The sequence below is a fragment of the Tachyglossus aculeatus genome, chromosome X2 (genome assembly GCF_015852505.1).
Source record: "Tachyglossus aculeatus isolate mTacAcu1 chromosome X2, mTacAcu1.pri, whole genome shotgun sequence".
NCBI classification, from domain to species: Eukaryota; Metazoa; Chordata; class Mammalia; order Monotremata; family Tachyglossidae; genus Tachyglossus; species Tachyglossus aculeatus.
In genome coordinates, this window is record NC_052100.1 from 20065695 (window position 1) to 20078921 (window position 13227).

The 13227-nt window shown below is 45.3% G+C and overlaps 1 protein-coding gene across 1 annotated transcript in view; it reads right to left on the minus strand.

Annotated features, from left to right (window-relative positions):
- The window catches only part of DNAH1 (dynein axonemal heavy chain 1), a 184880-nt gene extending 174995 nt beyond the window's left edge, over positions 1-9885 (minus strand). The window contains exons 1-2 of the mRNA XM_038771244.1: positions 9685-9885; positions 7299-7362 (exon numbers count right to left, since the gene is read on the minus strand). Of these exons, the coding sequence (XP_038627172.1) occupies positions 7299-7362; positions 9685-9885 (265 nt within the window). The remainder of the gene's footprint in view (positions 1-7298; positions 7363-9684) is intronic.
- Between the last annotated feature and the right edge of the window lie 3342 nt (positions 9886-13227).

Here is a 13227-nt window from a genome sequence, read left to right on the forward strand (position 1 = left end):
ATGACCTTGGGCAAGTCACTTAACTTCTCTTTGCCTCAGTTACCTCATCTGTAAAAAGAGGATTAAGACTGTGAGCTCCATGTGGGATATGGACTGTGTCCAACCTGATTACCTTGTATCTACCCCAGGGTCCACGGCTTAGAACAGTGCCTGGCACATAGTAAGCACTTAACAAATACCATTTAAAAAAAAAACTATTTCAGGGAAGGGGGCAGGGATCATGCTTAGCATAGTGCTCTGCTCTCAGTAAGCGCTCAATAAATATCATTGATTGATTCAGGTTTGAGGCCCAGGAGAGATCAGTACAGATAAAATACTATAAAAAGACACCCACCTTTGACATATATATTGGTTACCATTCTTTATATGCATGTGGGAATTTACCAAGAAAATCAATTCAGTTCTTCTATCACAACTGCTTTCAATCTCACTATAAAAATCTCTGCTAAAATTCCATTATCCCCCTGTATATCAATTTATTCTAATTTATTCTAAGACTTGACATGCATCACCAGTTATTTATTTTACTACTTAGGACAGCATCAGCATTTAGCTTTCCAGTCTGATTGATTCTCAGAATAAGGGGCCCACATGGCAGCCATGACCTCAGCCAGGGCACTGGGATGGAGAAGACATTGTTCTCCTGCCTTTAGCAAAAGCCATCCCCAATGCAGCTCATCCCTTTCAAACAAAAAGATGCCCTTTATATGACAAAAAGCAAACCTTCAACTGAGCCGTCCCACACTAAGCCATCATTTTCTCTCTCTTCAGCCTCCACTGTGCACTTGAGTGTATATCCTCTAAGCACTCTGATACTCTCCCCTGCCCCACAGCTCTTAAATACATATCTTTATGCTCTACTATTTCCCCTAATCTGTAATTTATTTTAATGTCTGATTCCCCCTATGGAAGATAAGGTCTTTGTGGGCAGAGATCGTGTCTACCTATTCTATTGTAATACGTACGTTCTTTGAGGGCAGGGATTACAGCCCTCAAAGCAGCATGGGTCAGTGGAAAGAGCAAGGGCTTTGGAGTCAGAGGTCGTGGGTTCAAATCCCGGCTCTGCCAATTGTCAGCTGTGTGACTTTGGGAAAGTCACTTAACTTCTCTGTGCCTCAGTTACCTCATCTGTAAAATGGGGACTAAGACTGTGTGCCCCCTGTGGGACAACCTGATCACCTCAGAACAGTGATTTGCACATAGTAAGTACTTAATAAATGCCATCATTATTATCATCTCCCAACTCTGTTGTATTGTACTCTCCTAAGCTCTTAGCATAGTGATCTGCACACAGTAAGTGCTCAATAAATACCATTGATTGACTTAATGGAATAGGACTGGCCAAATCACTCAAAGCACAAGCGACTTCCTGGAAATGAGGGCATTTCCCCAGAAACAAGGACAACAAATGCACAAAAGCTCATAACTGGCATGAGTGGATACTGTTGTTTCCTCTTATTGATGAGCAAAAAGCCACATTTTCTTCTATGTATATTTTCATTTGCAATTCTAAATAAGGGTCAAACATTCACGACTCCTTTGGGAAGTATAAAATGCCAACAGAATATTAAACGTCCATTTTCTCTGTCCATGTAGCAACTGACCAATCTATTATATTTATTGAGCACTTCCTGTGAGCAGAGCATTGTACTAAGCGCAGGGACCCTCTCTATATGTTGCCAACTTGTACTCCCCAAGCGCTTAGTATGGTGCTCTGCCCACAGTAAGCGCTCAATAAATACAATTGAATGAATGAATGGGAAAGTATAATGCAACAGAGTGGGCGACGTGATCCCTGCCCTCAAGGAACATACAGTCCTTGGGGATAAAAATAGATTACCGATAGGGGAAATAGTAGCGTATAAGGATATGTACAGAAGTGCTGAGGGGCTGGGGTGAGTATCAGACTGCTTAAGGGATACACAGCCAAGTGCATAGTAGACACGTAAAAACAATCCCAAGGGTCAGCATTTGCCCCAGATGATCCCTCGCCCCCTCACCCCATATCACCCTCTTTATGGAGGGAGCCAGAGAGGACTACCTTAAAGGCACCTCAAAAAACACCTCTTGGCATTTGCCATTTTTCGCTCATCGATAGAACTGTCTAAAGCTAAGCAGGTTTCCCCAGGAGCAACCTCCAAAAAAACTCAAGTTTAAGGCAAACGGGTACTCCTCCCACCCTCTTTGAGCTGGCCCAACATAAAATGGCCTTTTGAAGGAGCCTGAAGCCACTCCGATGACACACCAGAAAAAAAAAATCAGTTTTTCTGCTTTTGTTTAGCCTCCATTTATCTGCATCTCTCTGATGTTGAGATGCCCAGACTGAACACAGTGTTCCGGGAGTTATGCAGAAAGGGAACTATCTGTGCTATCTGCTCCTTGTACCCTGAAACATTGAGTCCAGTTCTCCAGGGACAGGGCAAGCACATGGGGCCCTCAAGGACGTTTTTGCACAGGGCGGGAGTGGGGGTTGGTGGGGAGGGGAGCTCTGAATCACTCCTGCTGCAGTGCACTGATAAAATGCCACTAGGTTGAGGTACTACCCACCATGCGTGCTTCGCACAAAGTAAGCACTTAACAAATGCCATTATTATTATTATTATTATTATTATTATCATTATCATTCCCTGGATTGTGCAGCCTTTATAGGGGGCATAGCCTTGGGAAGAAACCAGCTGTGAAACCGACTTTGGCTGAACGGCCACCATTTCCTCCTCCGGTTACTCCCCAGGGGACTGGTAATAATAATAATAATAATATTTGTTAAGTGCTTACTATGTGCCAAACACTGTACTAAGCACTAGGGTAGATATGAGATAGTCAGATCCCACATGGGACCCAATCAGTCTATCAACCCATCAATTGCATTTCTTGAGCACTTACTGGGTGCGGAGGACTATACTAAGCACTTGGGAGCGTACAATATCACAGAGTTGACAGACACTCCCTACCGACAGCAAGCTCACACACTCTATGTAGGACGGAGAACAGGTATTGAATCCCCATTTTGCAGACGAAGAAACTGAGACACAGAGAAGTTAAGCGACTTGCCCAACGTCACCCAGCAGAGGAATGGCAGAGCCAGGATCAGAACCCAGGTCCTCGGACTCCCACTCCCAGTCTCTTTCCACCAGGCTGCACTGCTTCCTGTGGTGCCTTTGTTTTAAGGTGGATGCACTGATTCCACTATAGACAGTATCATCTGGGTGAAAGGGAGAAACGCGGAATGGGACAGGGGTTAGGATGCAGGGAGATTTGTCTCTCTTCTGGGCCCAGGAAGGCAAACGGTTAGTGTTAATCAGAAATGGAGAATCAGGCTCCAAGTGTCTTTATGAGCAGCCACGTAGAGGGCATGTCCGCCCTCTGGCAGTTTTATTAAATAATCATAACTGTGGTTACCCATCCACCTCTACATCAAACAGAAACTCCTACCATCAGCTTCGAAGCACTCAATCACCTTGCCCCCTCCTATCTCACCTCACTGTTCTCCTACTACAACCCAGCCGCACACTTTGCTCCTATAATGCCAACCCACTCACTGTAACTCGATCACATCTATCTCACCGCCAATCTCTCGCCCACATTCTGCCTCTGGCCTGAAACACCCTCCCTCTTCATATCCAACAGACCATCACTCTCTCCACCTGCAATGTAATATCTCTCCCAAGAAGGCATGTTTCTCCCAAGAAGCCTTCCCCAACTAAGCCCTCAATTCCTTTTCTCCCATTCCCTTCTGCAACGCCCTTACACTTGAATTTGCCCCATTTATTCACCCCTCCCTCAGCTCCACAGCACTTACATACATCTCTGTAATTTATTTATTTATATCAATGTCTGACTCCTCCTCTAGATTGTAAACTCACTGTGGACAGGGAACGTGTCTACCAGCTCTATTATAGTGTACTGTCCCAAGCACTTAGTACAGTGCTCTGCACAGTAAGCACTCAATAAATATGATGATTGATATTGGTTAAACGCTTATTATGTACCAAGAACAGTACTAAAACCTGGGTAAATGCGATATATGCAGATCGGACACAGTCCCCGTCCCACACAGGGTTCATGGTCTGAATAAGAGGGAGAACAGATATTTAATCTCGATTTCACAGATGAGGAAACTGAGAACCAAGGGAAGTTAAGTGTCCTACCCAAGATCACACAGCAAGCAAGTGGCAGAGGTGGGATTAGACCCAGGTCCTCTGACTCCCAGGCCTGTGGTCTTTCCACTAGGCAACATTGCTTCTCGTGAACAACTAAAAACAACAACTACCAGTGCCCATATACAGTAACCATCCCCCCTTCCCTACCCCTCCACACAGGCAGGGAATGATGAGCACTCGAATCAGAGGAGTAGTGGGAAATACTGTGGAGGAAAAAACAGCAGGATTTATCAATTGAGCGAACCAGAGAGCTGCAAGAAAGTGAGTTGAGAATGACACTTAGGATGTGGGATTCGGGGACAGGGAGGATAGCAAATGACTACCTGAATGACTCTTAAATTGATAGAACTAGCCCAGACGTCTCTCCTCTGCAATCTGGCAGTCCCTATGTGAATATGCTGCTGACAAATCAAGCTCAACATGTCCAAAATTGTACTCCTCTTCTTTTTTTTCAAATCCTCTCCTCCACCTAACTCCCTCCTTGTAGCCCTATAAACTGGTTCTAATTCTTCTTGACCTCTTAACAGCCTTTGACACTGTGAATAAACTCCTTCTCCTGAAGGCACTATCACACCTTGGTTTCTCTGACAGTGTCCTCTCCTGGTTCTCCTCCTATCTCTCTGGCCACTCCTCTTCTGTGGGCTCCTCCTCTGCTTCCCACCCCCTAACTGTGGAAGTCGCTCAAGGATCATGGGTTCTCTTCTATTCTCCATCTACACCCATTCCTTTGGAGAACCATTCATTCCCATGGCTTAAACTACCATTTCTATGCTGATGATTCCCAAATCTACATTTCCAGCTCTGACCTCTCTCCTTCTCTGCAGTTTCGCAATTCCTCCTGCCTTCAGGGCAACTCTTAGATGACTACCTCCAAACTCAACATATACAAAACTGAACTCCTCATCTTCCCTCCCAAACTCTCCTCCCCCTGACTTTCCCATCACTGTTGACAACACCACCATCTTCCCTGGGTCACAAGCCCACAACCTTGGCATTATCCTTGGCTCTTCCCTCTCCTTCAACCTGTAAATTCAATCAGTCACCAAATACTGTTGGATGCATCTTCATACTTTCAGTACCCGCCCCACTAGTCCAAGCACGTATCACGTCCTGTCTTGACTACTTGTTGACCTCCCTGCCTCCAGCTTCTCCTCCATCCAGTCCTTACTTCACTCTGCTGCCCGAATCATTCCCCCCTCACCCAAAAAAGCATTCTACACATGTCTCTCCACTCTTCAAAAGCCTCCAATGGCTGCTCATACATCTCCACGTGAAGCAGAAACTCTTCACCTTTAGCTTTAAGGCACTCAATCAGCTCTCTCCCTCTATCTGTCTTCACTCCTCTCCCACTACAACCCAGCCCACATATTTTGCTCCTCTAATATCAACTGTGCCTCACTTATTCTTATTCTCTGTGCCTCACTCTCATCTCCCTAGCCCTCAATCCCTTGCTCATGCCCTCCCTTCTGCCCTCTAGACTGTGAGCCCGTTGTGGGGAGGGACCATCTCTATATGTTGCCAACTTGTACTTCCCAAGCGCTTTGTACAGTGCTCTGCACACAGTAAGTGCTCAATAAATATGATTGAATGAATGAATGGAACTCCCACCCCTTTCATATCTGACAGACAACCACTCCCTCCACCTTCAAAGCCCTACTTAAAATCACATCTACTCCAGGAAGCCTTCTTAACTAACCTCTCATCTCCCTACCTTATTCTCCCTTGGATTCTATACCCTGAAAGCACTTATGTAACTACCCACCCCCTAGAACCTAACAGCAGTTTTGTATGTAGTTGTGGTGGGTGGTTTTGTCAGTAGTGCTAGACTAGGGCAGGCATCGTGTCTACCTACTTTATTGTACTTTAGTATAGTGCTCTGCACAGAGTACGTGCTCAATAAATACCACTGACTGACTGATTGTCATCACTACTGACAAAATCACCATCCTCCCCATCTCTCAAGTCTGGAACCTTGGCATTTCTCTCTCTCTCCCTCTCTCGCTCTCTCTCTCTCTCTCTCTCCATCCCCCCAGGCACCCCCTCCTATTCAGTCTGTCTCTGAATTCTGTCAGCTCTTCCTCCATAGACTCTTCAGAATCCACCCTTTTCTCCCCATCCATCCCACTGGTCCAGACACTTGTCATATCCCACCTAAACTACTTCATCAGCCTCCTCACAGACCGCCCTGCCTCCAGCCTCTTCTCTCTCCAGGCCATAATTCACTCTACTGACAGTTTATTTTTCTAAAACATCATTCTGTGAAAGTCTCCCCACATGCCTAAAACCTCCATTTCCTGCCCATTCTTCTCCACTTCAAACAGGAACTCCTGACCAGTGGCTTCAAAACATAGAATTAGCTCTGTCCTCCTATATATCCTCATTTCACTCCCACTGCACACGAGTTTTGATTTTTTGGTATTGGTTAAGCACTTACTATATGTCAAGCACTGTTCTAAGCACTTAGGTAGATACAAGTTAATGGACACAGTCCCTGTCCTATGTGGGGCTCACAGTCTAAGTGGGAGGGGGAACAGGTATGGAATTCCCATTTTTACAGTTGAGGAAAATGAGAAACAGGGAAGCTAAGTGACTTGCCCTGGTTCTGGCATTTGTCTGCTGTGTGACCTTGGGCAAGTCACTTCACTTCTCTGTACCTCAGTTTCCTCATAGGTTAAATCTTACTTCCTCTACTTAGACTGTGAGCCCCATGTGGGACACAGACTTTGTCCAACCTGAATATCTTTTATCTACCCCAGTGCTTAGTTCAGTACTTGGCACATAATAAGCACTTAACACATACTATTATTATTATCATTATTATCATTATTATTAATTGATCTACCCCAACACTTAGTAACACAGTGCCTGACAGCCATTAATAAATTCAGAATTAATACTATAGTTATTATTCTAGGAGGAAAAGGAGCCAGCAGAGAACACTGAGAAGGATAGGTCAGAGAGGGAGGAAGAGAACCAGGAGAGTACAGAGTTGACAAAAGCAAGGTTGGACAGAGTTTCTATGAGAGGGAGAGGACAACAGTGTTGAAGTCAGCTGAGAGGTCAGGGGAGACTGACCTCTCTTGTGACTCATTTTCAAATTCACTTGGGGCTGGAGGTAATGACCCTCTCAGCTTTTACCTTTTGTAATGTTTTCCTCAAACTCTGACTGATGCTGTAGACCATGGAGAACCATGGGGCCAGTCTCCAACACCTGAAATCCACACAAGGAGAATCACATGCAGCAAGGACAGTAGTAATAGTAGTAGTAGTAGTAATAATAGTATTCATTAAGCACTTGCTGTATGCAGAGCACCGTACGAAGTTCCAGGAAAGAGTACACAGGCAAGATTAGACATAGACCCTGTCCTTCGAGGGACTCACAATCTATGAAGATTAGGTTAGACTGAAGATTAGACTGAAAGAGCCTGAAAGGCCTGTATAGGCTTACAGGGGGAAACCCACAGTATGGCCAAGCAGAGAGGACTACAGAAGCATGACTTGGCAGCTCCATGGGGAAAATCCCCAAAAAGCAAGTTGATCCCCCCAAAAAATGTGCTGGAAGCTGGGAAATCCCACCCGAGGTCTCCCTCCGGCCAGGAACAATAGAATATAGGTCATGGCTGCCTTTATGGTCACTGACATTTATGAAGGCATAGGCAGAACTCCAGAGCAGGCAAATTCTAGACTGTAAAACTCCAGAGCAGGCAAATTCTAGACTGTAAACTCCCCATTAGACTGTAGGCTCCTTGTGAGCAGGGAATGAGTCTACCATCCCTGTTCTTCTGTACTGTCCCAAAGGATTAGTATGGTGCTCTGCACACAGTAAACACTAAATTAATACCGTGGTACTTTCAAGATTCAAAATGGGGAGGTTAGAACTGAGTCATTCCCTCACACTTGCTATTGCAAAAACAGCAGAATTTGGTTGCTCCCAAAGCTTTGTGGATTAACCATTGCCAGAGGTAGACTCCAAGAGAGGTGGGCCGCCGAGGTGATCCAGGGAAAAGAAGCTTAGGTTTTTCAGCTTCCCTTTGTGGGTTTCCAAGGCATCAACCCCACCCCACATTACAGGCCCGACAAATGAAGCCTCCAAACTTTGTTTTGGTGTGTTCAGCCCATTCAAGTTCCCTGCTAGAGGTTGCAGCTTGTGTTAGCCAGCACCTGCGGGTTTTGGACAATACACCGAGCTTCTCCAGGCCGCTTTCTTTTAAGACTTTGTATTTCAAAAGCCATTATGGCCGAGGTGAAGTGAAAGGAGGACGTAGCAAGGAAAGCAACCAAGTGCACAATGAGAAGGAAATCCATTGATCTAGGCATCCCCCTGAATGCAGCAGACTTCTATACAGCCTGAGAAATACCCCAGTAGGGTTGCCAGTCACCCTGTTTTGTATTCCAAGAGTCCAGTTTTCAGCTGGTCTAGTCCTCTGTCACCTTTATGTCTGCTATTTTTATTCACGGTACCCAACCTCCCTTCCCCCTGGTTCCTGCCGCTGAACTCTGCTGTTCAGACTGGGCACCTGTGTTCACAGAGGCCCGAGAGAGGAAGCCAATGGCTCTGAAGCAAGTCAGGGGGGTCTGGGGGAAGGCCATAGGTTTCCCCCCGCCAAAGAAATACTCTCAGTTGGGGCGAGCTCAGGGTGCTCCCCCAAAATGGCACCTGTGATACGACCGCTTTCTGCTGCGAGACCAGCAAAATGCATGTGTCATCACCCACCTTTCAATGGCCAGTGTTGCCAAGTGCCATAAGCAGTCACCCTAAAGCCAGCACATGCCAAGTGGGTCAGAAGCAGAATTTAGACACCCAAAAAAAGTGGGGAGAGGTCATGGGCCAGTCAGCTAAGAGTTTGAAGAGTCTGAGTTTCACACGTGCCTTTACTTGTTTTGATGTCTGTCTCACCCCTTCTAGACTGTGAGCCCACTGTTGGGTAGGGATTGTGTCTATTTGTTGTTGAACTGTACTTTCCAAGTGCTTAGTACAGTGCTCTGCACACAGTAAGCACTCAATAAATACGTTTGAATGAACAATTAATGAATGAATGAATGGCTGGGTTAGCAGGGCTAGTCAGTCCATGAGGCTACTGGAAAGAGAACCGTGCTGACCCCCTGAGCCCGACGACCTGAGCAGGCTGGTGAATTCTGGGCAGTGTGGAAATCTACTACTGACATATCCATTTTCCCTGATTCTCGTGGCAAATGGAACCCTTGTTCCTTTGACAAGGATCTCTCTATGCATGTGGTCGACACAAAGCCAGGTTATGTGAAATAACCAATTGTACTTGCATTCAAACAGCCTTCACGGTAGTGCTGTGCAAATGACTTATGGATTGCAGACTGAAAGTAAAGCCGGCAGGAACCACGATTGTTATTCCAATTCTAACAACCCGGTGACCCAATTTAGAGTCTGTTTTTCCTACCGATCTAGAGGAACAACATCATTTCACCGTGACCAGCAGAGAAACTTCCTGTGTCATTTATAAGGCTATATGGGCTCTAGAAGGCACAGTGGAAATGACAGGCTACTCACATTTACCCCTGAAGGCTCTAAGGCGATCATTTGGGAGTAACGTCCCTGTTCTTTAACCAGAGGATAAGTCTTCGGGCAGGTGGTGGGAAATGATCTTAAGGATTTTCGATCCATATCTGAAATCTCGATAGGCATGCCTTGGTAGGGGGAAAATTGGGTTCGTCCCAGGGAACTGGATAACTTTCTTGAAGAATGATCCATCTCATTTCCCCGAGCTGAATGATCCTGTAAAAAGAAACACACAAGAACCGACTCGTACTTCCAGCCATTCTCTACATTGTTCGCCTGTTTTATTTTGAGGCCTGAGTACAGCTGACACCCTGCCTTAGCTCTTTTCTCCATCTTCCCATAAAGGAGACAGATGTCAAACAGCTGCTTAGATGGTTCTTCAAACTGGTATGAAGCATTATCACTCTGAACAGGTTCCAGAGGAGAAAAAAACTACAGAACTGTATGTCTTTGAAGAGCCATATTTTGGAAACAGCAGAGTGTTCCCTGAATGCTACAGGCATTAAAAAAACAACATAGGAGTTACAGTAGATCAGATTTGAACTGAGGGAGTTTAAGCAGATCATATAATACTTTCTTGTCCTTGTCCTTTTTTAGTGGTAAAATCATCACTGATGAAGGTGATAATGATGATGATGGAGGCCCCCACCGTAAACGGCGGATAAGCCTCAGTCCAATAACGATGATTTCAGAACCAAGAACCTGTGCAAAGGAATTGATTATGGGGTTAGTTGGTTTGGGCTGCACCACTCCCACTCTACTTCCTGCCAGCCACGTTCTCACTGAGGCACCGAGGGCAAAGAGTGAGTTCGGTGGGTGGGGATGACCACCCTCTTTTCCTGGACTTCATTGGCATTTTCCTCTCCTGGTTCTTCTATCTTTCCGGCAGTTCCCTCTCCTTCCCTTTGATCTCCCATGCTCTAACTCTGGGAGTCCTTTAAGACTCAGTTCTGGGTCCCCTTCTATTCTTTATCTCTATACACGCTCCCTCGGAGAACTCATTCACTCCCATGGTTTCAACAGCCATCTCTACGTGGATGATTCCCAAATCTACCTCTCCATCCCTGTCTCTCTCCAGTTCATACTTCACTCTGTTGCATGGATCATTTTTCTACATTTTCCCCACTCCTCATGAACTTCCAGGGGTTGCCCATCCACCTCCACATCAATCAGAAACTCCTCACCATCAGCTTTAAAGCATTCAATCACCTTGCACCCTCCTACCTCACCTTGCTACTCTCCTACTACAACCCAACCCACAAGCTACGCTCTTCTTACACCAACGTACTCACTGTACCTTGATCTCATCTATCTCATTGCCAACCTCTCGCCCACATCTTGCCTCTGGCCTGGATCGCCCTCCCTCTTCATATCCAACAGACCATCACTCTCCCCACCTTCAAAGCCTTATTGAAGGCACATCTCCTGCGAAAGTCCTAAGTCCTCATTTCCTTTTCTCCCACTCCCTTCTGCATCACCCTGATTTGGTCCCTTTATTCATCTCCCCCCTCAGCCCCAAAGCACTTATGTACATATCTGTAATTTATTTATTTATATTAATATCTGTCTACCCCTTGTGGACTGTAAGCTCATTGTGGGGATGGAGAGTGTCTGTTATATTGTTACACTGTACTCTCCCAAGCACTTAGTACAGTGCTCTGCCCACAGTAAACATTCAATAAATATGATTGACTGATTGATCCCGGACCACTCTTGCATTTCTTCCTGCCTTCAGGACATTCCTACTTGGATGTCCTGCCAAAACCTCAAATTAACATGCCCAAAACAGGTCTTGCCACCCAAAACCTTTCCTCCCCCTATCTTTCCCATCACTGTAAGCACCCCCATCATCCTCCCTGTCTCACAAGTCCATAATCTTGGCATTTACTTTGTCATCTCTTTCATTTAACTCAAATATTCATTCTATCACAAAAGTCCTGTCAGTTCTCCCTTTACAACATCTCTAGAATCTGCCATTTTCTCGCCATCCAAACTGCTACCTTATTAGCCTAAACATTTATCCTATCCCGCCTCCACTACTGCCTCAGCCTCCTCGCTGACCTCCCTACCTCCTGTTTCCCCCAACTCCAGACCAGAGTTCACTCTGCTGCTGGGATCATTTTTCTAAAAAATCATTCTGCGCATGCCTCCCCACTCCTCAGAAACCTCCAACGGTTGTCCATTCACCTCCACATCAAACAGAAACTCTTTACCATCACCTTCAAGGTACTCAATCAGCTCCCCTGCTCCTACCTAATTTTCAAGAAGCCTTCCCTGACAAATCTCTCATTTCCCCACCCTATTTGCTTTCCCTTCTGCATCGCCTATGCACTTTGGTCTGTGCCCCTTAAGCACTTAGATACTCACCCCATCCCCAACCCTGCAGCACTTACATACAGATCTTTACACTCTGCTGTGTCCCCTGTCTGTAATTTATATTATTGTCAGTCTCCCCCACTAGATCGTATGCTCCTTTAGGGTAGGGATCGTGTCTACCAACTCTATTGTATTGTACTCTCTAAAACCTTCAGTACAATGCTCTGCACACAGTAAGCACTCAATAAATGCCACTGATTGACTGATTGAACACAACATCCCTAAGATGCAGGTGAGAATCTCTCCTTCATTTTATAGTCATGGAAACCAACCTTAGGCTTGCTTAAGGTCACCATAATGAGAGTGAGTCAGAATCAGAGCTTAGATTAGAAATGAACTCCTGATTGCTTTGGCTGGAGTTCATTTCTAATCTAGGCTTTCATTCTGACTCATTCTCACTATGGTGACCTTAGCAAGTCTAAGGTTGGTTTCCCTGCTTCTTAGAATGCTCATGCAATTTCATATCTCGAGTTCAGATTTTTCCCCCAAATCCATTTGTATACTTTGGTATCTTCCCTTGTGCCTCACCTCCATCCTACATACACTACAGAATCTGATATTTTGGCATAATTATCATTTAAATCATTTCAGAATGGCTATGGCAGTCTCCATGTCAACCTACTTGTCTGTTGATTCCACAGTTCTCAAGGTTACCCTTTGGAGGACTGGAAATTAAAACTATTCCCTGTCAGGATTTCAGTCACTGATAAAAACCCCTTGGTTTCCCCTCCGTTCTGTGAACACTTGTTTATGTAGGCAAGTTAGCAAAGTGGCATTTACAAACCCTCAGCTCTCAGCCAGATTTTTTTTTTAAATTTCATCCTCCTGCCTCTAAAAAGAATGAAACAGTCACACACAGCTGGAAAAAAGAAAACACCCAGTTGTCCACAATCTCAGAAGGAAAGACTGTGCTGGTTTCTTGTTGTGGGGTTGAAGCCCAAACTGTCTTGTTTTTCTCAGTTCTATTATCACACAAAGAATCAGTGGGAAAGTCTCCAAGATTCCATATCTTTTAAGAACAGAATAAATAAAAAGGAAAAGATGGGTCTTGGAAAGGAAGCCATCCCTATCCCCATTCCACCACTTCCTCTGCTTTCACTGACAGAGGGAAAATTCAGGCAGCGGGCTTGGGGTTTGTTAATGATTTTATTTTCTTTC